General features: G+C 44.7%; 1 protein-coding gene across 6 annotated transcripts in view; it reads left to right on the top strand.

Moving 5' to 3' along the window:
* LOC116944128 (sodium/hydrogen exchanger 3-like) overlaps positions 1 to 26,977 on the top strand; it is a 125,847-nt gene that overhangs the window by 83,581 nt on the left and 15,289 nt on the right. For all 6 annotated transcript variants that reach the window (XR_012942355.1, XM_032957579.2, XM_032957580.2 and 3 more), the window contains 5 exons: positions 8,555 to 8,757; positions 11,292 to 11,381; positions 13,162 to 13,232; positions 17,894 to 18,023; positions 26,053 to 26,168. Coding sequence is in view for 5 of the 6 variants with exons in the window: in XM_032957579.2 (XP_032813470.2) it covers positions 8,555 to 8,757; positions 11,292 to 11,381; positions 13,162 to 13,232; positions 17,894 to 18,023; positions 26,053 to 26,168 (610 nt within the window). In the remaining variant the exon portion in view is untranslated. The remainder of the gene's footprint in view (positions 1 to 8,554; positions 8,758 to 11,291; positions 11,382 to 13,161; positions 13,233 to 17,893; positions 18,024 to 26,052; positions 26,169 to 26,977) is intronic.

Genomic DNA, 26,977 nt, shown 5'->3' with positions numbered 1-26,977 from the left:
CTTAGGACCATCTCAAAGATCCCCCATATAGCCTTAACAGACTGTAGGGGCAAGTGCTGTTAGCGAGCACCTATGAAGGCCGGAACGGTACACGAGGGGGTGGGTGGCCAGCACCACGCCCGACCGCCTTTGTCTCCCTAGTGGCAATGTTTACACACCGCACCAGGTACTCATTTGAGGCTGAGTCGACCTAGGGGAGGCCCGGGACCGGTTCAGATAATCGTCACTGGTATTGGCCGTGAGCGGGAATCGAACCCGGGTCACCAGGTTCATAGCGCAGGGCACTAACCGCTCACACTGATGGCCACGATGAAGAATAATATGTTGATGATGATGGTGATGACTATAATTGGACCGTCTCACACATTCACCCACACACAGTAATGTGTGTGACATTTTCTTCAGCCTCCACTGTGATTGCTATTGTAGCGCTCAGTGAAAGACAGCTTCGCGCTACTTATAAACAACAATGATGGCCACGATGAAGAATAATATGTTGATGATGATGATGGTGATGACTATAATTGGAGTGGTTCTAATGATGATGGTTCCACCATAGCTCAGTTGACTTTTAGCCATTCCACATTTCTTGCAAGAGAAGGTGGCAGAATTGTTGCGTTTTTGTGAGGAGCGATTTTTTTCTGATTTTGTATGAAAGAGGCCATAATTCCGTCAAAAATGGGCAGAATGACGGCCAAAATGGCTACACGAATGAACATCACGAACAGCTGAACCGAGAATACTTTAAAGGATGCATTTTATACTGTGGTTTGATTTCTGAAGAAACAGATGGCATCGAGCGAGACGTTACATTACTGCGGAGAGAGTGAGTGGGAGTGAGGGAGCGTGATCAGAAAGACAGGCGAAAGATGCCTTACTGCCAACACTCAGAAGTGGCAATTATATTTACTTGATTATTTCTAAGGTGCAAAATGTTAGTTTGCTGTGCTTGTTCTAGATTTCCACAAATGCCCTGGCATTGTCACACGACCAGATGTATAATTTATTGGGCAAATCAGCAGCTACGAGTGGCAGAATATAGCTGGGTACATTGTTGCTTAGAGCATTTGAACCCAAGTACAATTTTAACCATCATTGCACGCCGCTAATCACGCACCTTTTATCGAAAGTAATTTAATTGAATCCCATAATTAGTTTTTCACTCTTTTACACAATTCTAAATCCAATGTTCTGCGTTGCCTCAGAGTGCATCAGTATTTCCTTTACTCTTCCCTCTTCTCCTGGTGTCTGATCAGAAATCTCTCTGTAAATCTGAGCAGCAAAGGTGTCAGCTGCTTCTCATTATCCTCCATTATTGTAACACACTCGCGTGGAATCTCGGGGCACAATCTGCTCCAAAGAGAAACGCCTTCCTGAAGCCGGCATTAACCGTTTGATTTCAAGATAAGTGGGAAAATCATTTTACACGTGACAGAAAGTGACCCCCCCCCCTCTCGTCCACCAAAAACAAGGATGGGGCAAAGAGGGTATCGCCGTCTCAGGGAGACCCCAAACTTTTACAAGAACATGTTTATATATATATTTCAAATGCACTTGATTGTTTTGTGAGTGCATTTACAACCGATTCCTATAAATTCATCCCGCAACGTGTCGGGTACGTCGCGACGTAACTTTCTGGTCAACGTTTCAGCTGCCTGTTTGATTAATGAAAATTGATTGATGTATTGTCTGGCTCAAGTAAAAACATTGCAAAAACGTCCACGGCAATAAGTTAACGTTAACGTTATTCCATTGAAGACAATGCAGGCCGAGGGAAAGTTTCTCCCTTTGGTAATGGTGATGGGGGATAGGAAGGAATGCCCTGTTCCCCAGCCAACACTATTATTATTATTTACTGGGGTCCCAAATGCCTATTGATGGGCTTGTATATTAAATGCTCTATATACAGTATATCATAGGGAGGGCTGCCCTGCTAATGTGTGTCTATTGCATACCCACCTCCTGTAATGTGACACGTAAAACATAATATATTTTAACAAATCCCATCAGCCACACACGGGCCTTCTGGGAGTGTGCATCATTTCAGCGGCATTGGTTCAACGCAAGGAAACTCTGGAACTGTTTTTCACATTCCCTGTCTCGTCAGCAGTGAGGTTTTCTTGAACCAATGCCGGTGAACTGCCAGATGTTTAATGGCAAGAGCCCTGTCTGTTAGGTATGGGTTCTGGTTTGGCACAAAGTGGTTATGAAGGAAGGTTCTATAACGATTCCAACATTGAAATGTTTACCCAAAAAAAATGTGTGAATGTCGGAATCTTTATTCATCCTGGAGACATCTGATAAGATCCGAAGCTCCTTTTTAACAGATGTCCAGACTATGTATGTAGACACAAGTATGCCTTCTTTAAATAACCTAAAAGCAACCTTGTCGAGGTAAATCTGTTTTTTTAAGTAAATAGTTTTCTCACAAATGCCAAAATATCTGGCAATTAATTGTCAAGATAGATGAAGCAGAATTCTTGAGATCAGTGAACCAAACCCACAATGTTGCGGACAATTACTGCCTAGTATGTGCACATGTACTGCTCAAAAGAAGCCACACAACCTAAACATCACCTTGAAAGCTTTGTAACACGTTTAATGTCAGATTATGCAAAACTATGTAACGACTGTCCCCGCTCAATAAGCTGTTATTATAATGCGAGGTTGCTGGTTTAAGCCTACATGTGCTGTGAGTTTGTGTACATTTACACGCGGCTTCTATGCATTGTATACAAACGTTCCTTTCAGCTTGGGCACTGCACAAGTGCCACATTCATCCTTGTCACAGCAGAGCCTCACTTATTGCGTTGGCTTGCTGGCTTATTTATATTCTTCACTTAATGTGATGGAGAGTCTGAATGAAACATTAGTAGCGCCGCATGCGTTTTATATATTTATTTACATAAGTAGAGAACTTGTTAATATGCTTCAAATAACATTTTAAAAAACTCAGGTTTCTTTATATGACTGTTCTCGAATGCATCGATAGGAAGTCTCTAGCCCTCATTCGTATTCAGACTCAATGAGGTCGTATTGACCGGCTGTTACCTCTGATAATTAAGGTTGTGTAGGATCTCCAGACTTAATCGCGAAGCAAACAGCGAAGTTAGTGCAGCACCACTGCCGATTGTAAATGTTGATGAGTTCTGAGACTTCTGCCGGGGTTTGGCCGTCTCCTCAGCACATTGATGCTCAATATTCAATGCTGTGTTTGCTCTGGGGAAGCTTCTCCTTGTCTGAAGATCGGCAAGCGCCCCTATTGCAATGAACGAGATTTAACCAATCCACCGCAGGCTTCCCCAATCCATATGCCACTAACAGCCTCGTCCTGATGCCGTGGTTGTCCCTCATTCAGCCATAGTTGCTACATCTGCGGTGGAGCACCCATTTCCCACTTCACAATAAAAGTACTGTACGGGATACATTTGAACGTAAAGCAGCCCTCGTTGATTGATGAGCCAGCACTCAGTGAATAATTCCAGTGACTCATTTGCTGGGGTGGTCAGTCACCGCGTTATCCCCTTGTGTTTTGTCGTTACTACCACGGTTAGTGTTCCCGTGAAAAATTCGAGTACGACGTTTCGCCAGTAATTACAACTCGCATCATCAGGCCACAGCCAGATTTGTGGAGAAAGCCTCCTGTTTCGCTGTTGGTGGGGGGTTTTCACGAACACATTCATATTTACGCGATCTAACCCAAAAAAACTCCATTATGATAATAATGTTGGTCGCAGAAGCCTACGTGTTCAACTCACTCACTAACCCACTAGCCCGCTAACCTGCCCACTCATTCACCCACGCACTCACCCACTCATTCATCGACTCACTCACTCGCCCACCCACCCACCACACTGCATGTCTCAACACTTCTGCTTCTTCCCTCACACCGCTCAACGTTGCAATTCCCATGGCCTCTTTTCCCAAGCTCTTACAATGTTCAATCTTGACTTAAAGCATTCGTGACTGCAGGAATTCATATTCTTTGGGTCATCAGAATGATGACGACCTCTTGTGTTGCGATCGAAACGTCGTAGTTTTTTTGTTTGTTATTTTCTTTGAACCTATCTCCGTGACTTTACCGAAATACCCAAAGAATATCTTACAATGTTGCTCAATTCAAGAAGCGTACTAACTATTAGACCTTCAACGGTAGAGTACTGTTTGTGGCTGGCTGCTGGGCGTTTGGGGCGTTTAGGGCTGTGCTCAGCAACCGTAGTGAAATACGGTGAATAACGAAATGTTCCTCACCTCGGATTGCACAAGTGTCCATGGTGACAAACAATCTCCATTCTGATGGTTGCAGAGCAAATCTTTTGATAACGAGAGAGAGATGCATGAGAGAGATGTGTGAGTGATGATGATGCAGGCGTGTCCCGGGGGCACCTTTATATCACTGTTGGATGTTAAATTGAGATATTAATCTATTATATAAACAGCTAATCTGTATGTGTGCGTGCATGCGTGTTTTTTTTGTCTGGAAAACTCCGAGACCTCAGCAGCAATGTCAGCGAAATGTGTGGGTGGCGTTTGAAAGCTTATGATGAAAGAGGCAATGCGAACTGGCTCAAAATTTACGACGAAAAAAAGTGCCCATTGACCAGATGATTCCGGTTATGGCTGGGCTGTGGTGGTTACACACGTGGTGTATAATCCGGCACTGTGGATGCGAGTGTTGGTGGATCGCACATATGCCGTGAAACTCCTTTTCCGTCGGCGTTGAAGAGGTGCCATACCCTGGCTTGTCAGGAGACGGCAGCACAGCAAGTGGACTAATCGCCATCTATTTCCATCTGTATGGGGATAGAGCGTTGCCCCCTCACACGCGTGTGTTTTCTCTGGCTGCTCCGGTTTCCTCTCACGTGTATAATGAACACTCATGATTAATTGTATGAAAACATCTTCAACTAAAAACCCAATGCAGGACCCTCCTTAGACAGAGTCATACGGCACGGTGGGGCCTCTCGTGGGCAAATAAAACCAATTATTATTGACCCTGAGTATGACTAACTGCTCTGTTTGTGTGTGATCCAAGACCAGTTCAAAGTCATACAACAGATTTGTCATGTATCTTTGGGGAGGGGTTTGTGCATGGGGCCGGGTGACGTTATGCCTGTGCATCTTTAGTCATACATATCCGATAAATCCAAAATTAGCTTCCTAACCTACTTCGATAATAAGTTGGGTCCGTTTGTGTGTACGTGTATGTACAGACCTTTTTGCCAATCTACTGCTGGATAAGGGCCTCCTGTTGCTGTGCTGGTTGTGGAGGTTATTTGACCACATGCAACTTGTCAAAAAGGTGTCAGTTTTGTTGCCAGATAAAAGGGTAAAAAAACAATTATCATATTTTGTTACTGGCAAATGAGGTTTCCAATGGTGTAAATTCTTAACCCGAGCTCTCATACTCTGATGGTGCATTGTCTTTGAGTTGTGCGCCTTTTGGCGTCTTCTAGTCCAACACCATTTGAGACGAGGCTCTAAAGAAAGCTGTCTCGGGTGTGGACCAATCAATTTCAAGGACAGTGCCACATACATTATCAGAGTTGTTTTTTGTTTGCGTTCCGACCGCAGGTATTGTGGTCAATGTAAACATGACTCTTTGTAAAAAAAGGTGTCAGTTTTGTTGCCAGAAAAAAAGGTAAAAAAAAAACAATTATCACATGCAACTTCTTCCACATTTGAATAGGCGAAGGCAGGCGGCATAGACATTGGAGCGTAGTTCAGCACAACAGTCGCCTCCGAGATCTCAATAAATCGCATGCATTCCGGCTCATTTCTCATCAGCAAGTTCGGGTGTGCGTGCTACATTCGTAATCGGGTGCAATCAATATTGGTGTGTGTGTGTGTTTTTAAATGTATTCCTTTAATATTACTTTGCAACAAATATTTATTACAGAGAATATTTTTTACGATGTTTTTTGTTCTTCTGACAATGTTCCAGTGTTGGTGCTGGAATCGGCAGTGCCTCGGCAAGGCCTCTCACTGCCAATTGGAAGCCCGTGTCACAGTTGTGCTGACGCTGCTGTGCACATTCACACAACTTCTATGCATTGTGTAAACAAGTTCCTTTGAGCTCGCGTACTCAATAAGTGCCACATTTCCATTGTTTTCACAAGCAGTGCCTCGCTTATTGTGGTGGCTTGCTATGCATGATTTTAATTTTGTGTGTTTACATCTGGTGAGAGAATGTGTGAATATAACATAAATCAAATAAAAAAAAACACCTGTCACGTGTTTCTTCTTTAATTGTTCTCAAATGCATTGGTGTGAAGTCCACAGCCTCATTCCAATTCAGACTCAGTGAAGTTCTCTGTGACTTGATTCCTTGTCTCTGATAATTGATAGGGGTTCACGAGGTCGTTCACGTCTGGGGCCAGTCTGTACTAGTCCCACAGGTGTGGCTCGTCACGCGGCGTGGCTGCTGCCCAGTGATGAATACAAAGTCAGCCCTTTGTTCATCCACCGCATGATGCATCCGTCACTATAGCGTGCCATTGGGGGTCGGTGGTGCAGTGTCGTTGATGTGGGCCATGGACCATGGAACTCAGTGGTGCCACGTGTCCATTTTTTTGTTTTACCCAATTCGTCGCCTTCTACCTGAGACCCTCTTGATCATGGGCCCTAGCACGGTCAATGCAATAAGGCCTCGTGCACTCGATCGCTAAGCCACTGTGAAGCATGCTCAGACAACCCCCCATGACCGACGTAGCATGGGAGGGCTTCATCCAGCAGTGGATTAACAAAGGCCTGTGCATTATCATTAAATTACAGTTATATCAAACACGTGCAATACACATTACTTTCCTCAGTTCGGGTTATCGTATTTTTGTTTGCCCATCTCATGGCAGAATACCATGTTCACCGCTCACCAACATTATATAATTGGTTTCTTTGGTTTTATTTTCACATTTGAAATTGATAACCTCAGTTGTGCATGTCGTGGTTGTGCTCGTCGCACAATCGGGCTGATATTTATTAAGTAACCACTTTCAAAACCCACTGGTGCATTCTGGGAGGTGGAAAACAACTGAAATGTCAGCCTTGAACTGTGCACTTTTTTTTTTAGCACAATGACACTTTCAAGTGCGCTGCTTGTTACACTCCCATTTGTGCAGCAGGTGAGAGACATAAAAAGCCCTACCACCCCCCCCCCCTCTCCCGTGGTGTTTTTCAACGTGTCTGCTTCCCAGACGCCTCTCTGTGTTCCGTCGCGATGCGGTTTCCGCATATTGCTGGTAGCTTGCCCTTGAAAACGGTGAAGTCATAAACTTCAAAGGTCAACGCTTCCTCCCGCGTTTAGTTTGGGGCTCTGAAAACCGAGCAATGCAATAAGGTCTCTGTGCTTCAGTGAGATATTCCCTCTGCGAACATTTGACAGTTTTCCTGCAGGCTCTTGTTTGCCTATGAGGGTCTATGACTGCTGCTGTACGGCAGGAGGAATATATCTGTTAATTATGTTCTACGTGACTAATTCTCTAAAAGTACTGCTCAATGAAATGATCATCGGGACGTTCCTCGATATGTATAGATTTTAACATTATTGAATTTTGACACGTTTGAATCTTTACACTCGTGCAGGCCAAATCCGCCAATATGTGATGCAATAATCGTGAATCCTTGTGATCGGAGGCACATCGCGGCGGATTAAAAACGATTCGCGCATCGCAAGCCACGATCCGTAGAAGTGAGCGGTGCAAACGCAGAGCTGCAGAGCGGAGCTGCAGGGAAATGCGGAGGAAATTTTAGTTATTATTTTTTTTATCTCGCACAGAATTCACCGTGCCGGCATGATTTGTTGAGTAGGATTTTTTTGCATGTTTAAATTTTGATATCATTTTATTTTTTTACACAAAAATCCTTTAACGTCAACCCAATTGGCAGATTTTCCCCATTTGGATCTGAGGAAAACTCCTAACCTTGTAATCCGTGAATTTATCACGGATTAATTTACCCGCTAGTCACGTACAGTTCTTACCCGGTAATCCGCACATTTTTTGCGGATTACTGCAATCGTGTGGCTCTTTATTCCATAATCCACTGCGTGCCGCATCAGAGTGAAAATGTTTCCACATATAGAACTAATCTTCGCGGTGCGCTGTGATTACAAGATTCATGATATGCTCCCCCCCATATCAACACGGATTATTGGATTTATGTTGTACTAATGATGGCCCGAATTGAGCACGCATGGATTTATCCGGTCATGTTTGAAAGTAAAATCCTCAAGTTAACAAAAACGTTGCGTGCAATTGTGCAAGTGAAAAATCGACTACATGCATCCAGTGCAAACGATCACGGCCATGACACGCGGATGCTACATTTGTGCTCGCCACGAGAGCGGAGCGCCGGCGGCTAAAACGCGGCAAGTTTTCGCCGCGGGGATCACGGGCGGCGCGTCCGCCAGTCACCTGGGGCAGCGACCCCATGCCACCTGGGTCTGTCCCCGTGGCCCTCTTGCCACCACCACCACCACCAGCGAGCGGCGAATGGCCGCCGCTGCCGCCAATCGTCGTCGTTTGCCGTCGTTGCGTCTGCCCGCGCCGCCGCACAGGTGTGGTGGCGCTTACCTGGCTGCTCAACCGCTTCCGCATGGTGCCCCTGGGCCCCATCGAGCAGGCGGTGATGTCGTACGGCGGCCTCCGCGGCGCCGTCGCCTTCGCGCTCGTGGCGCTCCTCGACGAGGGCCACGTGCCCGAGAAGCGCCTCTTTGTCAGCGCCACCATCATCGTCGTCTTCTTCACCGTCATCGTGCAGGCAAGGGGCCCAGTTTCATTTGAACACGTAGTTGGCTTTCGGGACAGATTTCATCCATCACGGAGGTTTTTTGGGTTTGATCGCGTAGATATAAATATATAAATGTGTCGTTAAACCCGCCACCACCCGACACGGCCAATTGGTAAGGGTTGTCACGTAAACAGAACGTGGCCAATTCGTTACTAGTACAGCACACCGGTGTGTTGGAGAGCAAAGGCACAACATTTAATTACAACTAGCTTCATCAGGTGACAGGCAGATTTGTGGAGAAATCCTCCTGTTTCGTTCCTTAAATAGTTTTTTAAAATTATAATTCAACACGAGCCCCGTGCAAACTAAAACCAAAATTTTGTTTATTTTACCAGGTAAGGCCCACTAAGCTATGTGGCTCTTTTTGTGGAAGCAACCTGGCCACAAATGATAGCTCAAGCAAGTCGGCTTATACTCTAAACGCACGTTGATTATAAATGTGGAGGGGAAAATCCGTAGGACCCAGAGAAAAATCCACACGGCCACAAGGGAGAGAGACAGACGTGCAAACTCGAAATCTACAAGAGGCGCCAGGTTCGACGACCTCCTGTATACCGGGCGAGGTAGTTAACATCTCGCGACTTCCAGGGTTTAAAGAAGGGGGAGAATTTGGTGTTGTGTTTTTGCTATAAGATGGTTTAAGCAAATAAACTCTGTACCGGTTTTGCCTCTTCCATGTCTCACCGGCAGAGTGTGGACGGATTCAGTGCACGTATCGCAATCATGTGCTACTTCCGAACATCGCGCAATGCACAAACGCAATGACTTACCAAATAAAAAAATGTGCCCTGTCACTACCGGTAAAGTTGTACTTTGTTTTTATCACAGAAAAATGTACAAGTAGTCATGGAACAATATTTCAAATCACATGTGTTGTGTTATTCTTTTGACATACGAATTGATATCAAGACAATTCGATGAACTAATATTTTGCGTACCACATTTTTCAAGACTTGTTTTTTTAAAATGCTTTTGCAAGGATTTTGTTTTTTTGCGACAAGAGTACATCCTTGTCATTAAACTATTACCCACAAATATCCACGATGGCACCTATTGATATCTTTCTTTGGGCAGTGCGGAGGAGATGGAAAAATATCAGTGGAAAGTGGAAGGCTTCAGTGGTGGTGCAACGGAGCCTCGCCGTCACCCCTGCACTTTTATCTTTACCTTCATTCTCATGAAACGCCGCACTTGACTCCCCCACCTTCTCCAACAGTTGCGCTGGTTGCTGCTGTTTGCCTTTTAAATACCGCAGACGCTAAGCAACGCAAGCGTTCGACATTTAACGGGTCTACTTGTCAGGGACGGGGTTTTTTTTTAAACAACACTTCCAATCGCAGCGGATGAAAGCTGATGTTTCTTGTAAAACAAACAAAAAAATCACAAACGCATTTAGAAAGATTGTACGAGGTATAATACAGGGTGCTTCATCAATTTTTTTGTTAACACTTTTGAGAATTTGCAACAATACCACGTGAGATGTGCTGCCTCCGGGTTCTGGAGACCACCTGGGGAAGATTCCAGGCACGTGTTGGCAATGATGGCGAACAAGTGGAGACTCTTTGACTTTTTTTAAGCTATTAACATGAAATTTGTTATCATGTTACAGTGTATTATCCGTTATTTTTCCATGTAAGTGTTAACATGTTTTTGAAGCACCCCTGTATGATATAGTTAAACTGGTGAGACCCAGTACAGAGATCTGGTAAATGTGTGTTATTTTTTTCATTCCCCCCAGTGTACTGCACACACTTATTGTGATGTAACACTTGAACTGCTAAGTAGTCCTCTAGTAGTATTTGAAATGTCAACTGGTGACTTGTACATGTACTGTATATACGTGCATTTGTTAACAGGTAGTGGATAGCACATTTCAAAATACAATCCATAAAAGTTCCGCGTGACACTTTTTTTAAAGGGCGTAAATGTTTCATATCTGCTAATGCAATTTTGAACACTGAGAATGTAGTTCTCATTAAAAAAATAACGTTTATTGCTTAACCTTATCCGAATCGTATCACAAAAGTCCACAACTGCACCGAACATCTTATTCACTTGCACATTGCAGTTGTTTGCATTGGTAATGCATTTTATTATTGACAATGTTTGCATTCTGACCACAAGTACTGTGGTTAATGCAGACATGATTCCTTGTAAAAAAAAAAGGTTTCAGTTTTGTTGCCAGAAAAAAAGGGGAAAAAATTATTCTTATAATGTAGTGGGAGTTGTGGTGCAGTGGTTAGCGCACTGCATCAAACCGGCAATCTGTTTTCGTTTTCCTTGCCTGGCTATCATGCATTGGCCGGCGTAGTGAAGTATGGTCATACGAACAGCATGACCATACTTCACCTTGCTGGTCAGTACAGCGTGATGACCAGCACGGTGAAGCATGGTCAGCGTGGCGAGACCTACATCCAGCGGTCGGTTAACAATGGGCTGTAGGCTATGAATAATCGTCGAAAAGTGAGCGGCGGGTCTTTATCCAGTGCGGCCCGTGTCTGCAGGGTCTGACCATCAAGCCGCTCGTCAAGTGGCTGAAGGTGAAGAGGAGCGAGGAGCGAGAGCCGACGCTGACCGAGGAGCTGCACGAGAGAGTACCTTGCCCAAACACAAAGACAAAAGATCCCCCGTGTAACCTGAACTGACTTGTGGGGCAAGTGCTGTTAGCGAGCAGCACCTATGAAGGCCGGCACGGCATAACAGAGGGCTGAGTGGCCAGCGCCTGGCCCGGACGCCTTTGTGTTGCAAGTGGCGATGTTTACACATCGCATGCAGGTACTCATTAAAGGCTGAGTCGACCTAGGAGAGGCCCTGGACCCAATTCAGATGATTGCCACCGCTGTTGACCGTGAGCGGGAATCTAACTCGGATTGCCGGTTTCCTCGCTCAGCGCTCTAACCGCTGCACTGCCGCTCCCCACAACTCGCACACACACACACTTACACATAGACTCATGGACAAAGAGCTCCTATTGAGCTGTGCAGACTTCTGGGGCAAGTGCTTTTAATGATTGCCAAAAAAGAGACGTGGTATTTTCAGTTCTTATATAACAAATGTCAATACGTGGTGTAATGGTTCGCACACCGGACTTGCAACACCGAGGTCGGTGGTTCGTTTCGACCTCTCGGCACGGGAGATTGAATCTTCGCGGTAACTCTGTCGACCTGCCAGCTCGCGTGTGGTGAGGTAAATTGTGGGTACTCCCCGCTCCTCCGTGATATCTGGTCAGGATGGAAGAGTAGGCCGAATACCTTCCAGAGGTGCTCTCTCGGGCCCTCTCTAATATAGACTCTTCACCAGCAGTATGGGTTTAAATAACAGCAGAGCTGCACGCTGACCTTTAGCTTACAGGAAATATACAAAGACAAAGCTTTTCTTGCCATATACATCAGTTATCACTTTTACCTGGCCCATTGCTGGACTTCCCACAAGTTTTTTTCGTGTGTTTAGTTTGTTGTCCTTCCCCCGCACCTCCGATCGGCATGGTGGGCTGCGTACGTATGGTGCGAAAGAAGTTCAACGTACGTACGTCCATGCAAAGTCAACCCGGCCTCAAACATGGGATTGTTATTGGCCTCCACTAAATTATATTTAGTTCATTTGTTTATCCAGGTGAGAATTCAATAGGCCAGGATAGTCACATATGCAAGAGCGACCTCTGGGGGGGAATGAATCTGCCAGTAGGGAGCTATTATTGCGACTGTGTTTGTGATCCTAATTGCATAATTTGTAGTGTCATTTTCGAATAGGGCAAGTTTGAGCCTTGACTCGCCTAAAAATGTAAACCTGTAATTTAAGTTCCCACCCTTCCTTTGCGAGTCATCGAATTGTTCAAAGAAAATCTATTCTTTACTTTTGTCTCGTCCCATCCTGGTGAATGTAGCCGCCTTTAGTGGAAGCAGCGTGTGCCGTGAACCGATTGAAGTAGAGGAATTGATTCTTGCAAGCACAGTTTTACGTGGCTGATGCGAACATTGTAATCGATATCAGTCGATTAACTTATGAAAATATATAAGCAGAACTCTGCTCTGTCTTCACGTATAAATAAAATTAAATGTGTTAATATTGCACCCTATATTCTTTCCAGACCAACATTATCCAGCAGCGTATTTTTTTCAGCAAGCAAACTCTGAATAGGTTCAGGGTCTCGTCGGCAGAGCCAGGCTTGTGAGACAAACGCCGCTGGGTAACCAGATATTATTGGCAAGAGCATTCCAAATATACGATGGGGTCCTGTTCAACATCAAACAGCAATATTGATGTATTTGTACATCTCTCTATGACATCCTTTGTCTTGTTTTTCTGGACAAATGCAGCGAAGTAATTGGGAGTTGTTGTTTTTTTACGTTTCCACTCTGGTTTCTTTTGATGTAGGCATTTGACCACATTCTCGCGGCCATCGAGGATGTGGCCGGAGAGTACGGGCATCACTACTGGAGGGACAAGTGAGTAAAAGCAACGCTACCCTTCTCACGCGGGGCTTCGATGCATTTGATAGAATTGCAAAATCCTGATTCACGTATCCTTTGCACTTCAAGATGTTGCTATGCTTCGGGTGAGGAAACACGGTTGTGGAATTTGTTCCTAACAACCACAGAGTTGTTGTTTAGAGTATGTGTCTGCTGTAAATGACCACGTGATAAGCCACGTTGTTGAGCTGGCAGTTGTGGACGGGTCGCTTCTGAAAAATAGCTCTATAGCTCAGTGGGCATTGTCTGGTAAAATAAAAACAAATTGTTTACAGTATCATTTATTTGTTATATATTTGTGCTTGAATCACATCAAGCTTGAATAATCATAGTGATTTTAATTTTTTTGTGCTAATCAATTGTTGCTGTTTATTTACAAACTCTGGTTTTCCTATTGAACGCCGTCACATGCTGGGTCAGAGCCCTGTTTGTGTGTGGAATTACTGAACGCATTTTTACCTTTTTGTTTTTGGACAAAAGCCTTGAGTAAAGTTTCATGGTGTGCATGCACATGCTCAGCACTCACACCGCACAACAAAGCTCCGTGCTTGCATTTATTAGATCCACGTATATATCTTAATTAGCTTATGATAGATAGGTCAGCAGTTTCAATGGTTGGACAATTATCAAATCATGGCATTGTGCAATCTTCTGCAGAGTGGACTTGTTGCACCCACACACTAAGTAGAACAAATGTTTTTGGGGAAACAACTCGGTCACTTCTGTGTGTACAAACTGGAACATTGGTCAGAGAAAATACGCTGAGATTCTCTTGTTTTCTTTGCACTGGTTGTTTCGAGATGGCAGGGAGTGTTATTTGTGTGCCTTGTGGGTTTTTATGTAAATCTATTTGCTGCATTGTCTCACGTTGTTTTATTTATTAATATTTTCCACCACGATCGTTTCATGGAATAATGATACAAATCAATGCACAGGAATACACAACAATCTGCGTGTTTTTGACCTCTTACATCATGGAGCTATGATCTTCGTTCTATTCACACGTGGACACTAGTGAACTGATAATTAAAGTACTTTACTGGAATGGAGCACATGCAGATATAAATTCGAACCAATGTTCACGACGTAAAGGTGTTTGATTACATTAATAAACAATCTAATGTTCTCACAGAACACCATTTGGTATTCCTATGATGGAAATTAATCTGTATACACCACACCAGATGCAATTAATCTGTTTCCAAATTGCTTTTGTATGTAAATAAGTGGCATTAATATGAAGGGCAAGTTTTTTTTGGAAAGTTGATAGAATAGATAGGAAATGCACATGTCCTTGCAGCTAAAAGAAAAGTATCCTACTTGTGAACAGTGGTAAAAAATGCATACTGTGGTATCGTTTATGTTTCATAAAGTTAATGCATTTGGGATGCAGTGAACACATTTTTCAGTCAGAATACTGTAAGCTGCACATGACAGATTCCATCCAATTACAGACATTTCGGGGGCTGTTCTGAAAAAAAAAAGATGGAATAATAACATTGCACAATGCTAATAGTGTCCGTCAAAGAGAAGCAGTGTTCCGTTTTGCACAATAGGAGGCTACTCGGCTCAGAATAAAACTAGAGCACATTTAGAATCAGGTGAGTTGATTTATTAGTGCTGCTTCTTTCTGGAAACCCAGTGAATCTTCTTCCTCTTTCGTACGGCTGATGTAGGTGCAGAGCAACAACTATCATTTTACATCCAGGTGGTCAAGCGAGACAACCGCGTCAGGAGCAGTGGAGTGGTGCATCATCATCGCTGCGATGTCTCCTTCGTATTTGTGGATTGGGCTTTGGGTCGTTATACCTTGTGCGGTCTGTTCTGGATGACCACAGTCGCACACTGGAGAGTTTTTGTAACTTTCCATTTGTGCATCAGGTATCCGCATCTGTCATGGTTTGTGCAGTGGATGCAGCTTAGGGTGGACCCAGTGAATGATAGCTGATGAACAAACTGGTGATGAAAAAGGTCTTTGAGGCATTGGGAGCACACACAAGGGATCAACAAAAAAGGGGAGATGGATTACAGCAGCACGTGACTGTGAAGTGACTGCACTACCAGCGGTACACCCGGACGTTTATACTAATAATTAAAGTTAAATGTTTTACTTATTTATCCAGGAAAGCCACACTGAGTCATTAGACTGTTTTCAAGAGGGTTCTTCTCTACATTGTGTTTTTTTAATTTAAAATGTCTTTGGTCAATGAATGAGTGTTTATTATACAAGTGGAAGGAAACCGGAGCAACTGGAGAAAACCCATGGGTGCGAGGGGGCAACACTCTATCCCCGTACAGAGAGAAACAGATGGCGACTAGTGCACTTGCTGTACCACCTTTTCCTGGCGAGCCAGGGTATGGCACCTCAACGCCCACGGGAAGGCAGTTTCACAGCATTTGTGCGATCTACCAACCCGCTCCTTCACCGTCGCTGGGTCAGATTCCTGGAACTCCCTGCCACAAACGGCTTTGATGGACTGCAGGAGTTCATGGAGAAGGCCCAGTATCACGTTCTCAGCACAACTAGCGATGGGCAACAGATGTTGTACTATCAGCGGCGCCGCACAAGCCGAAGAATACAAATAAGATACATCCAAAATTAAATGAATGTGCCTCCTTGCTCAAACAGCAAATTCTGGACCAGTTTTTTTTTAATCCATGATGACTACTGTTCAATACCCTAAAGTGGAGGCGGTTTTATTGACTCCAGATGGATTATCGGCTGAGTCGACCCCCGATCGAGATATGAACTTTGCTCCCAACCAATGGTAAGTGTAGCGCACAGACCATAGCAGCGACTGGCTGGATCGGTAGTGAACGAAAATTAAGTCAAAGTGACTTCCTGATCAAATGATCATCGAGGTGGTGCTAATCTCCTCTTTACAGGCCTGAGCCAGTGGTGGAAATTATACATCCCTATGACGATGGGGGGGGGGGGGCAAACACACCCAGAGGACAAAATAGTGAGTTTAAAGTAAGATGATTACGGTGAGAAATTAACACTTGGGTAATGTATACATACTCTTTGGTTCTTCCGGCAAAGTCACGTAGGTAGGAAAATAACAGATCACGACGTTTCGATCGCAACACTAGCAATCGTCATCAGGAGGGACAACCACAGCAAGAACAAACTGCTGAAGTAGACGAGAGATCTGCCGTGGCACGAGGTTATATAGTAGGCCTCGGCAGTAGGGGGGAGGGGAGGAGGCGGGGCAGAAAGTGGACCCCGTAGCAGCACCCTGGCCACTGGAGTAAAGTGGACCCCAGTGGAGCACTGGGAGATTGGCTGCAGGGTATACTGTATACATTACATACTGTAATGTATACAGTATGCGTGTAATGGTGTCATATATCATGGCGGTATTATAATTAGACAGTATGGTTGAAATGTTGACAACATATTCCTTATGTACCATACTCAAGTTTGTTGTTATTTCAAAAGCTTTGAGTGATCTTCAACGGCACTCAGCTGAAGCATTCTTTATCATCGCACCCAGATATTAATAATCGCCTGGGACTCTTAAATCTCAAGAAGATGTGCATCAACAATACCATGGCGGACGTGTGAAGGGCTAGAGCCGCTAGAGGAATGACACTTCTCAAACAAAGTATTCATCCTACCCAGTATGTGTTCAAATATAACCACTAATATTCTTAGCTCTTTCGGTAAAGTCACGTTGAAGGGAAACAATAAAATAATATATATAAAACAATAAAAATTCTTACGACGTTTCGACCATAACACAAACGGTCATCATCAGGTGTGAAAACCAACGGCAAGAAACATTTGAAAGAAGTGGCGGTCCCCATTTATTTATTTATTTTCAAAGGGTGTTTGTATTTATTTACAAAAACGTTAGCACCACGGGCAGCGATTTGGCAGTTTATTTCTTGCCGTTGGTTTTCACACCTGATGATGACCGTTTGTGTTATGGTCGAAACGTCGTGAGAATTTTTATTGTTTTATATATATTATTATTTTATTGTTTCCCTTCAACGTGACTTTACCGAAAGAGCTAATAATATGAATTACTGCAGTCACGAAAGCTTTAAATCAAAATATAACCACTAATGTTAGCCACAGCCAGGTGCTGTATGTATGAATGTTGAACTTATTTTGCACCATACGTAGCCAACCATGCTAATCGGAGGTCTCTAACCACCACACCACCTCTGCTGTCTACACATCATTCTTCAATAATGGATAATGGTTATTTTAACGCGTATAATTTGTCTTCTGCTTAAATACATGACTGTATTGTCTCATGAAAAATCTTTGCTTACGTTACGGAGGCTGTAATAATGGATGGCGACTTAATGGACACAGTGTAATATTTTGTATACAATCTTGCCCAGCGCTCCGGGATGGCAATTTCGAAGTCGCTGTAATGAAACCTATTCATCCTGCAACCCACGTTCACTGCCATGCCTCCTCTGTGGAATCATCGTCGCGTTGGGAAAGGAACAATTCTGCAGAGTGCCCGTACACTGCAGGCGCTTGGGTGTTGTGAGAAGTGCCGGTATGGAATCAGCGTCGTACACCGGCATATTTCTGCCACTGCTCATTCTGGTCGTGATGGTGGTGCTTGCACGGTTTTTTTTTTCCATTGCCATTGCCGCTGCTGCTGCCACCGTAGGTTTGAGCAGTTTGACAAGCGGCACCTGAGCCGCCTGCTGATGCGGCAGTCCGCCCGGCGAAACAAGAGCGAGATCTGGGACGTTTATCACCGACTCAACATCCAGGATGCCATCAGCTTTGTGGATCAGGTGCACTCTTCCCACGCGCCACCGCGGGCTCACTTGTCATCCGTCCTGGTTTTTTTTCACGGAATCGTCTACTTTTTCAGGTCACATTCCCTGGGTGGGGGCAAGTCTTATTCTTGTTCATGGAGATTCAAAGTCAACGGTTGTTAACAGTTTCGTGGTTAGGTGAGGCGGCTGATGTTCAGTGGCTTCCAGGATAGTGAGGTGATTCGCTGGCATTTCTCCGAGAAACGCGTGCATTGGGCACTCAGTTATTCCTGCCAATGACTCGGCGTGCGTTCCGTTTCTTTGACAGTCTTTTCATAGGATGGGGCCAGTCTATCTCTAGGGTGATCACAGTTGACTTCGCACAAAGTCAACTGTGATCAGTCGAAGAAGATGAGGCAGAGTCAACCCTCCACCCAGGATTTGGCACTGGCAACTTTCAACAGGCGAGTTGATTACCATAGCGCCACCTGGTCAGATGATTCCTCATGCCACTAGGGTTGGCACCTATCTTTGTTTTCCCAGGATTGCGTAATTATAACGCCCCACTCAAGACAATGCATTCACACGTAGTTCCCCCCTCTGCTGGCGTTGTGAGATATTCTTCATCTCGTGACATACAGTGAGGGAAAAGAGTATTTGATCCCCTGCTGATTTTGTACGTTTGCCCACTGACAAAGAAATGATCAGTCTATAATTTTAATGGTAGGTTTATTTGAACAGTGAGAGACAGAATAACAACAACAAAATCCAGAAAAACGCATGTCAAAAATGTTATAAATTGATTTGCATTTTAATGAGGGAAAAAAGTATTTTACCCCTCTGCAAAACATGACTTAGTACTTGGTGGCAAAACCCTTGTTGGCAATCACAGAGGTCAGACATTTCTTGTAGTTGGCCACCAGGTTTGCACACATCTCAGGAGGGATTTTGTCCCACTCCTCTTTGCAGATCTTCTCCAAGTCATTAAGGTTTCGAGGCTGACGTTTGGCAACTCGAACCTTCAACTCCCTCCACAGATTCTTTATGGGATTCAGGTCCGGAGACTGGCTAGGCCACTCCAGGACCTTAATGTGCTTCTTCTTGATCCTCTCCTTTGTTGCCTTGGCCGTGTGTTTTGGGTCATTGTCATGCTGGAATACCCATCCACGACCCATTTGCAATGCCCTGGCTGAGGGAAGGAGGTTCTCACCCAAGATTTGATGGTACATGGCCCCGTCCATCGTCCCTTTGATGCGGTGAAGTTGTCCTGTCCCCTTAGCAGAAAAACACCCCTAAAGCATAATGTTTCCACCTCCATGTTTGATGGTGGGGATGGTGTTCTTGGGGTCATAGGCAGCATTCCTCCTCCTCCAAACACGGCGAGTTGAGTTGATGCCAAAGAGCTCCATTTTGGTCTCATCTGACCACAACACTTTCACCCAGTTGTCCTCTGAATCAATCAGATGTTAATTGGCAAACTTCAGACGGGCATGTATATGTGCTTTCTTGAGCAGGGGGACCTTGCGGGTGCTGTAGGATTTCAGTCCTTCATGGCGTAGTGTGTTACCAATTGTTTTCTTGGTGACTATGGTCCCAGCTGCCTTGAGATCATTGGCAAGATCCTCCCATGTAGTTCTGGGCTGATTCCTCACCGTTCTCATGATCATTGCAACTCCACGAGGTGAGACCTTGCATGGAGCCCCAGGCCGAGGGAGATTGACAGTTCTTTTGTGTTTCTTCCATTTGCGAATAATCGCACCAACTATTGTCACCTTCTCACCAAGCTGCTTGGCAATGGTCTTGTAGCCCATTCCAGCCTTATGTAGGTCTATAATCTTGTCCCTAACATCCTTGGAGAGCTCTTTGGTCTTGGCCATGGTGGAGAGTTTGGAATCTGATTGATTGATTGCTTCTGTGGACAGGTGTCTTTTATACAGGTAACAAGCTGAGATTAAGAGCACTCCCTTTAAGAGTGTGCTCCTAATCTCAGCTCGTTACCTGTATAAAATACACCTGGGAGCCAGAAATCTTTCTGATTGAGAGGGGGTCAAATACTTATTTCCCTCATTAAAATGCAAATCAATTGATAATATTTTTGACATGCGTTTTTCTGGATTGTTTTGTTGTTATTCTGTCTCTCACTGTTCAAATAAACCTACCATTAAAATTATAGACTGATCATTTCTTTGTCAGTGGGCAAACGTACAAAATCAGCAGGGGATCAAATACTTTTTTCCCTCACTGTATCCTGTTTTTTTCTTTTAACCTCGGAGGTGGCGATGGCTCGATTGAGGCACTTGTCCGTAGGATAAAGAAGGTCCCGCCAAGACACAGTACAGAAAGTAGGTTTCCGACACATTGTGTGTTAGGCATGTCATGGTTAAACCACTCAGCCCACAGCCATTAATCAGGAATCCTGGTTGCATTGAGATTGAATGATTATTTCGTCTAATTTCATCAAATGTTTGCCATCTCTTATCTGTTGTTTCTCATGTCTTAATATATTTCTCGTACGGTTGTGTTTGCCTCGTTAGCTTAAACGTATAATTGGCCCATATATAACATTCTAATGCTGTTACTATCATTTTTCAAACCATATGCTGGAACCTTACAACAACAAGAACATATAATCTGCGTATAATTGGCATACGTAAATAATTGAATGGTAAGGCATGATTTGAGGCAGAACAATTAGTGTAATTTAATGAATCAACGAATGAGTAGATGTCCAGTACGTGTGCACTGGAGTTTGGGTACACAGTATATATCTCATCATCATCTGTGTGGGTTTTCTCTGAGCACTACGGTTTTCTGCCTCATGCAAATATTTTCAAAGGACTGTTTTTGTCTTAAATTCCAAGAAGCCTTCTATTGATAATTATCAGGGTTGAAGCTGCAGCGAGGCTTTCTGAGGCAACCGATTTAAAGCGATCCACTTAGATAATATTCAAGCCTGTCTTGAAAACTCACATGGATGCATTGGGATCTACGGATGAAATGCGCCTTACTAACGGCTCATCTTATCTACAAGATTCCAGTACAAGTTGTCGCTATCTGTGATAAATAATGTAAAAATGTAAACAAAGGTGCATAAATTATCAAGCGCTGTATACGTTACACTTTTTTTTTACATGTTATTACATTTTGAAGCAGATGCTCATGCATATTTCACATTTGGGAAAATGTGAGATGTTAATTTCAGTCTCCGGTAAACAGTCGCTAATTAGTATTTGGCCCACCTTATGGCTTGAAACGGGGTTAAATCCTCCCTGCAGACAGACAATGCTGCCAGCGATTTTACGAAGTGCAATGCGCTGAAGAGGTGGATGATGAGGACCTCGTCGCGTAATTTTCTAAAGTTAAAGCATGTGATGGTAACGCGATGGTCGAAACTTGTAAAATGTACGCATGGCTATCAAGTTATAAAACGTGCCACAACTGCGACTCACTGCATTCGCTTGATCGCATTCACTAATACCTCATTTTGGGAAGCATATTTTTCTGCAACGCGTTATGACTTTGTTCAAAATAATGGAAATTTAAATTAGTAACAGCTTGATTCCGCGTCCCAATTTTCTACTGCTTGCTGCGATTCACTTCATAATGATATTTTTTTTCCCCATAAAGAAAATTCAAATGTGTGTTTGTCTCTGGAATGCCTGCAGTAGCATGCATGATTTCGGTGCTTAAGTGGTAATTTCTTTGTGGAGTAGCACAATAGTGCAGGGGAAGTGGAGGGCGTGGGGGGGGGGGGGGCGGTGCTGATGGTGGGGGGTGTTTATGGTGATCGAGGTATGCAGTAAAAGGTCTTCGTCGTGTCTCCTGTCAAACCTCTATTGTCTTTGCCAAATATTCTGCATAGGCCACTGCTTCTGGTGTTGGCATTGACAAATCTTGAGGAGTGCTGCAGGGCATCTCAGGAGATGATTCATGTGGTTTGCTTCTCCTGACAAGGAGATTGGGTCAGTTGTGTAGAAGCCCCCGATGATTTAACGAGAGCGTTGCATCTGCTCAGACCCACTCTCAGTCTGTTTGGGCTCCACCATGTGAGCCATTTGGAAATGGAGTCAGGCGCGAGCTCCTCACTGGGGGGTGACTCCTCGTCGGCTCCATTCACCAGTTTTGTCACTCGATTTTTCCCATTATTTTTGCCAGAGGGACGTTCTAGTATATTCCGGTGATGTGGTCAGTGGTACATTGGAGCACAATAAGCTGTTTTTCGATGACAGACGACGGTGGTGCTGGCTGATGGCCACGAAGCGGATGACGGACGTCCCCAATCTGACTTGCCGGTCGTGGTCACCTGCTACCCTCCTCCTGACGTTAGGGGGCGCTATGCCAGACAGTGCTGCATACAGGCAGGGGACAGGGGTGTCTCTCAGGCACCCCTGATATGAGTCTGCACGTGCCATTTAGGGCGGTGTCGACGTTTACATATTCAGCCACGGATAAACACAGTGCTAAGGCAGTGGCGCGTAGACTGGATGGAAGTGCTCCCCACTTTGAATTTGCGAGCTTTCGCCCAAATGTTGTTTCGTATGTTGACCTTGGCGTTTGTATTTAATGTGTGCTTTTTGTAGCTGAGTATACGATCCAGTGTTACCCCGAGGTGCACTGGGTGACTCTGGTGTCCGAGGCTCTGGTCTCCCCAGGTGACATTCAGGTGTCGCTCTGCATCCCGATTTCTCAGGTGCAAGGCACATAATTGGGTTTTACTCGGGTTGGGTTTGAGATGATTATTTAGGTACTATCTTGACATCTTGTCCAGTGCCCTCTCCAGGATCTTCTCTGTGTTCTCGAAATTCCTCTGCTGTGTGGTGCCACAGAGGTCGTCAGCATAGGATAAACCGCTGGCATTCAGCAGGAAGTGGCTGATCGTTGGTGCAGATATTAAATAAAAGTGGGGCGAGCCACACTGCTTTGTGGTAAGCCATTGTTTTGAGAACGCCATCTACGTGTCTGCCCCTTTAGTTCCACGTTGAAGCGTCTTTTCTCTAGGAGGCTACGCATGGTCTGGCGAAGGTCTAGGTCGCCACTTATGAGATACAGTTTGTGCCTCAAGATGCCGGTGTTGAACAGTGTCATATGCAGCAGACAGATCAACAAACGCTGCGCCTGTGATCATCTCCTGTTGGTAACCATCTTCGATGTACTGTGTGAGGTTTAGTAGTTGGCCTGCACAGGATCGGCCCGGGCCTGAAGCCCGCTTGGTCTCGTATGAGTGTGAGATCTACCAGAGGTGAATTCTTCGCAGGATAAGGCGTTCGTAGGGTTTGTAAGTGATGCTAAGGAGGGAGATCGTTCTGTAGCTTTTTGGTGATGAATGGTCTTTCCCTGGTCTGGGCAGAGCTGTGACTCTTGCCTTCCTCCATGTTGATGGCATCTGTTTCTTCATCATACATGTGTTGAAGAGGTCAAGGGGCCATTGCAGCAAAAGGTAATATTTTTTTCTCGTTGGTCACTGCACTGCTGTTTCCCAGTGAGACAAAAACATTTGAATGTGTCACAAACACGTAGCCCAAATTTCACCAAAGGTGTAACATAACATATATCTTTGCTTGCTTGTCAAACACTCATGAGGTGAGAGATGAAGTGGAGGACACAAATAAGTCGAGAGAGGAATACAGGGAGATATTGGTCTTGGATACAGTCATGTTCCAATGGCCCAAAACTCTAAAGGACGAGATGTTTAAAAATGTATATTAATTAAAATATATATATCAAAAGGTTTGTTCACTGAACAAAATTGAATGTAATTTTAGTCCATCGACTAACCAAATAATGAGAACAATCACATGTTCTCAATGAGTCTTGTAAAATCAATGTTCTCCTGGAGCATTTGCTTAAGCAAGGAAAACCCTGGATCGGGTTTCACTCATCTGCGTCTCATCAGTATGTCATGGTCCTTGGGATGCCTGACATTCAAGGCAAATTCCATCCAGGGACACATCCAAGCAGTTCAGCACATTTACAACAAAACTGCTAAAAATAATTATTTTCTGGTTTGGTGAATCGTGTGAAGTGAAATAAAATTAAAATAACAAATGTTGATGGATCTGTTTCAAATAGGGCCCTTTTATACTTTGGCTATAAATCCAAAGTGATGGTGTCATTGCAGTCACTGATGAGTTCTCAAAAAATGAAAACATTTCAGATGGATGTTTGACCTTATACCGAGCCCGAGCATGATAATAATAACATCTCTAAATGTGAGGATGGCCGTGAAGTGTGGTCAGAAGGTGACACAAGTTAGCAGCCTGGAAATGGCCATACAGCAGTGAATTAACTCTGCCTGTGCAGACCTTTGAGAGCTTTTTTCCTCGTATCTGTGGGTTTTCTCGCAAGTGCTCTAACTTCCTCGCACATACCAAACAATGTCTTTTATATAATTGGCCAACTATCCCGAATGTAGGACCTTGTTGAAAAAAGTCTCCGAGACTCAGTGAGGCTTCCTTGAGAAAATAATTGGCATTTGAAAATAATTGGCATTTGAAAATAATTGGGATTATATATATATTTTATTTGCAATCGAGACAGAAGGAAGTGGGCACCCTGCCATTACTGTACAAAGCATACTCTGGGCTGGTAATGGAAACTTATTGAATGAACAGGGGAATTATAGAAATTGTTCCTGACTATCAGTTATTGGTTATTGTGGTGGAGGAAAACTTCGCTCTGCGATTGAACAACCGTGGCATATAAGACAGGGTCTTAAGGATATTAGGATCTTATGTGCTTGATAGTTGTGTGTGTGTGTTTGTCTTTGCGGTTGTATTCAGATGTGTGGGGAGCGGTAGTGTAGCGGTTAGCATGCTGTGCTACGGACCTGGCGACACGAGTTCGGTTCTCGCTCACGGCCAACACCAGTGACGAATATCCGCACCGGTCCTGGGCCTCCGCTAGGTCGACTCAGCCTCAAATGAGTACCTGGTGTGGCGCGTAAACATTGCCACTTGGGAGGCGGCCAGGCATGTTGTTGGCCACTCAGCCCTCTCGTGCCGGCCTTCATAGGGGCTCGCTAACAGAATTTGCCCCAACAGTCTGTGAAGGCTATACGGGGGATCTTTGTATTTTGTTGTTATACTGTAGTGTAATGTTTATGCGCATTGCGCTATGAACCTGACGACCCGAGTTCGATTCCCGCTCACGACCAATAAAAGTTGCAAATATCTGAATTGGTTTGGGGCTTGCCCTGGTGAGGTATCTAAGCATCGGGACTGGGGAGACAAAGGCGGCTGTTTATCGTGTCGGCCACCCGCCCACTCGTGTGCCGAGCCGGCCTGCATAGGTGTGTGCTCATGATATTTTCCCCAACAGTCCGATACAAAGGCTATATGGGGGATCTTTGTTTTTGTGTTCGGAATGCACAAGTGTGCACATGTTTGTGTACACATGTTTGTGTGCGCATGTTTGTGTGCATACGTGTGCACATGTTTGTGTGCACACGTGTGCACATGTTTGCGTGCACACGTGTGCACATGTTTGTGTGCACATGTTTGTGTGCGCATGTTTGTGTGCGCATGTTTGTGTGCACATGTTTGTGTGCACATGTTTGTGTGCACATGTTTGTGTGCGCATGTTTGTGTGCACATGTTTGTGTGCACATGTTTGTGTGCGCATGTTTGTGTGCGCATGTTTGTGTGTGCATGTTTGTGTGCGCATGTTTGTGTGCACATGTTTGTGTGCACATGTTTGCGTGCACATGTTTGTGTGCACATGTTTGCGTGCGCATGTTTGCGTGCACATGTTTGCGTGCGCATGTTTGCGTGCGCATGTTTGCGTGCACATGTTTGTGTGCACATGTTTGTGTGCACATGTTTGTGTGCACATGTTTGTGTGCACATGTTTGCGTGCACATGTTTGTGTGCACATGTTTGCGTGCGGTGTAACCTCGTGAAGCAGGACTCAATTAATAAATAAACAAAGTCCAAAACAGCGCGAACAAAAGTGAATGCACTCATTAAGAGGCGCATAGTGGGATGCAGCGTAAACCACTTTGCTCATCTTGTGTCGGTGATGTGACGTGTGCTATATGCGGGTGCCTTTGTCTGTGTGATGCGTGCAGGGAGAGCGGAGTGGCTCTTTGGCATTCATTCGCACGCCGAGCGGGGATAAGATGAGCAGCGTCAACTTCTCCATGGCACGACTACAGGCTCCTGAGGCTTCTATCAGCAACATGCTGTAATGCCACCGCTTGTACCTCAACAGCTTCCACCTGGCCCTGAAAATACAACTAATTTGCATATCGAGTCATTCATTCAGCAGGGAGTGTGTGCCCAATTTATGTGCACTCGATATATCCGTAGCAGAGCCGAGTAATTTAACGAGCTCACTTTTTTTCGTAACATAATTTGAGCAAATGATTATTCAATGTATTTTTATTACATTAGGTTAAACCTAAGGTCAGACTCTATGTCGGTAATATTACCTACATTTTTCACAGCCCTGGAAATAAACGGGTGGCATAAATGGGTCATGTGTCATTTTATTGCGTTAATTGTTATCGCTAAATAAACCGTAAAATCTGCTTGAATTAGATTAGAATTAGATTAACCTGTGTATCCTTACCGAGCTGTGGCTTCCTACTGCCCTCCTACATACAAAGACAAAGATCCCCCCTATAGCCTTAACAGACTGTAGGGGCAAGTGCTGTTAGCGAGCACCTATGAAGGCCGGAACTGTACACGAGGGGGTGGGTGGCCAGCACCACGCCCGACCGCCTTTGTCTCCCCCAGTGGCAATGTTTACACACCGCACCAGGTACTCATTTGAGGCTGAGTCGACCTAGGGGAGGCCCGGGACCGGTTCAGATAATCGTCACTGGTGTTGGCCGTGAGCGGGAATCGAACCCGGGTCGCCAGGTTCATAGCGCAGCGTAGCGCTAACCGCAACACCACCGCTCCCCTACATACACACGCACACTCACCCTCGCACTGCGATTTGCCGATCCGGATTACCTCGCCCTGCTCGTTCATGGATGTGCACACGGC

Source organism: Petromyzon marinus, chromosome 20 (assembly GCF_048934315.1).
Source record: "Petromyzon marinus isolate PM22_M1 ecotype Great Lakes invasive population chromosome 20, UKy_Petmar_22M1.pri1.0, whole genome shotgun sequence".
NCBI lineage: Eukaryota > Metazoa > Chordata > Hyperoartia > Petromyzontiformes > Petromyzontidae > Petromyzon > Petromyzon marinus.
Note: the sequence above shows the minus strand (reverse complement) of the source record. Positions and strands in the feature narration are given on the sequence as shown.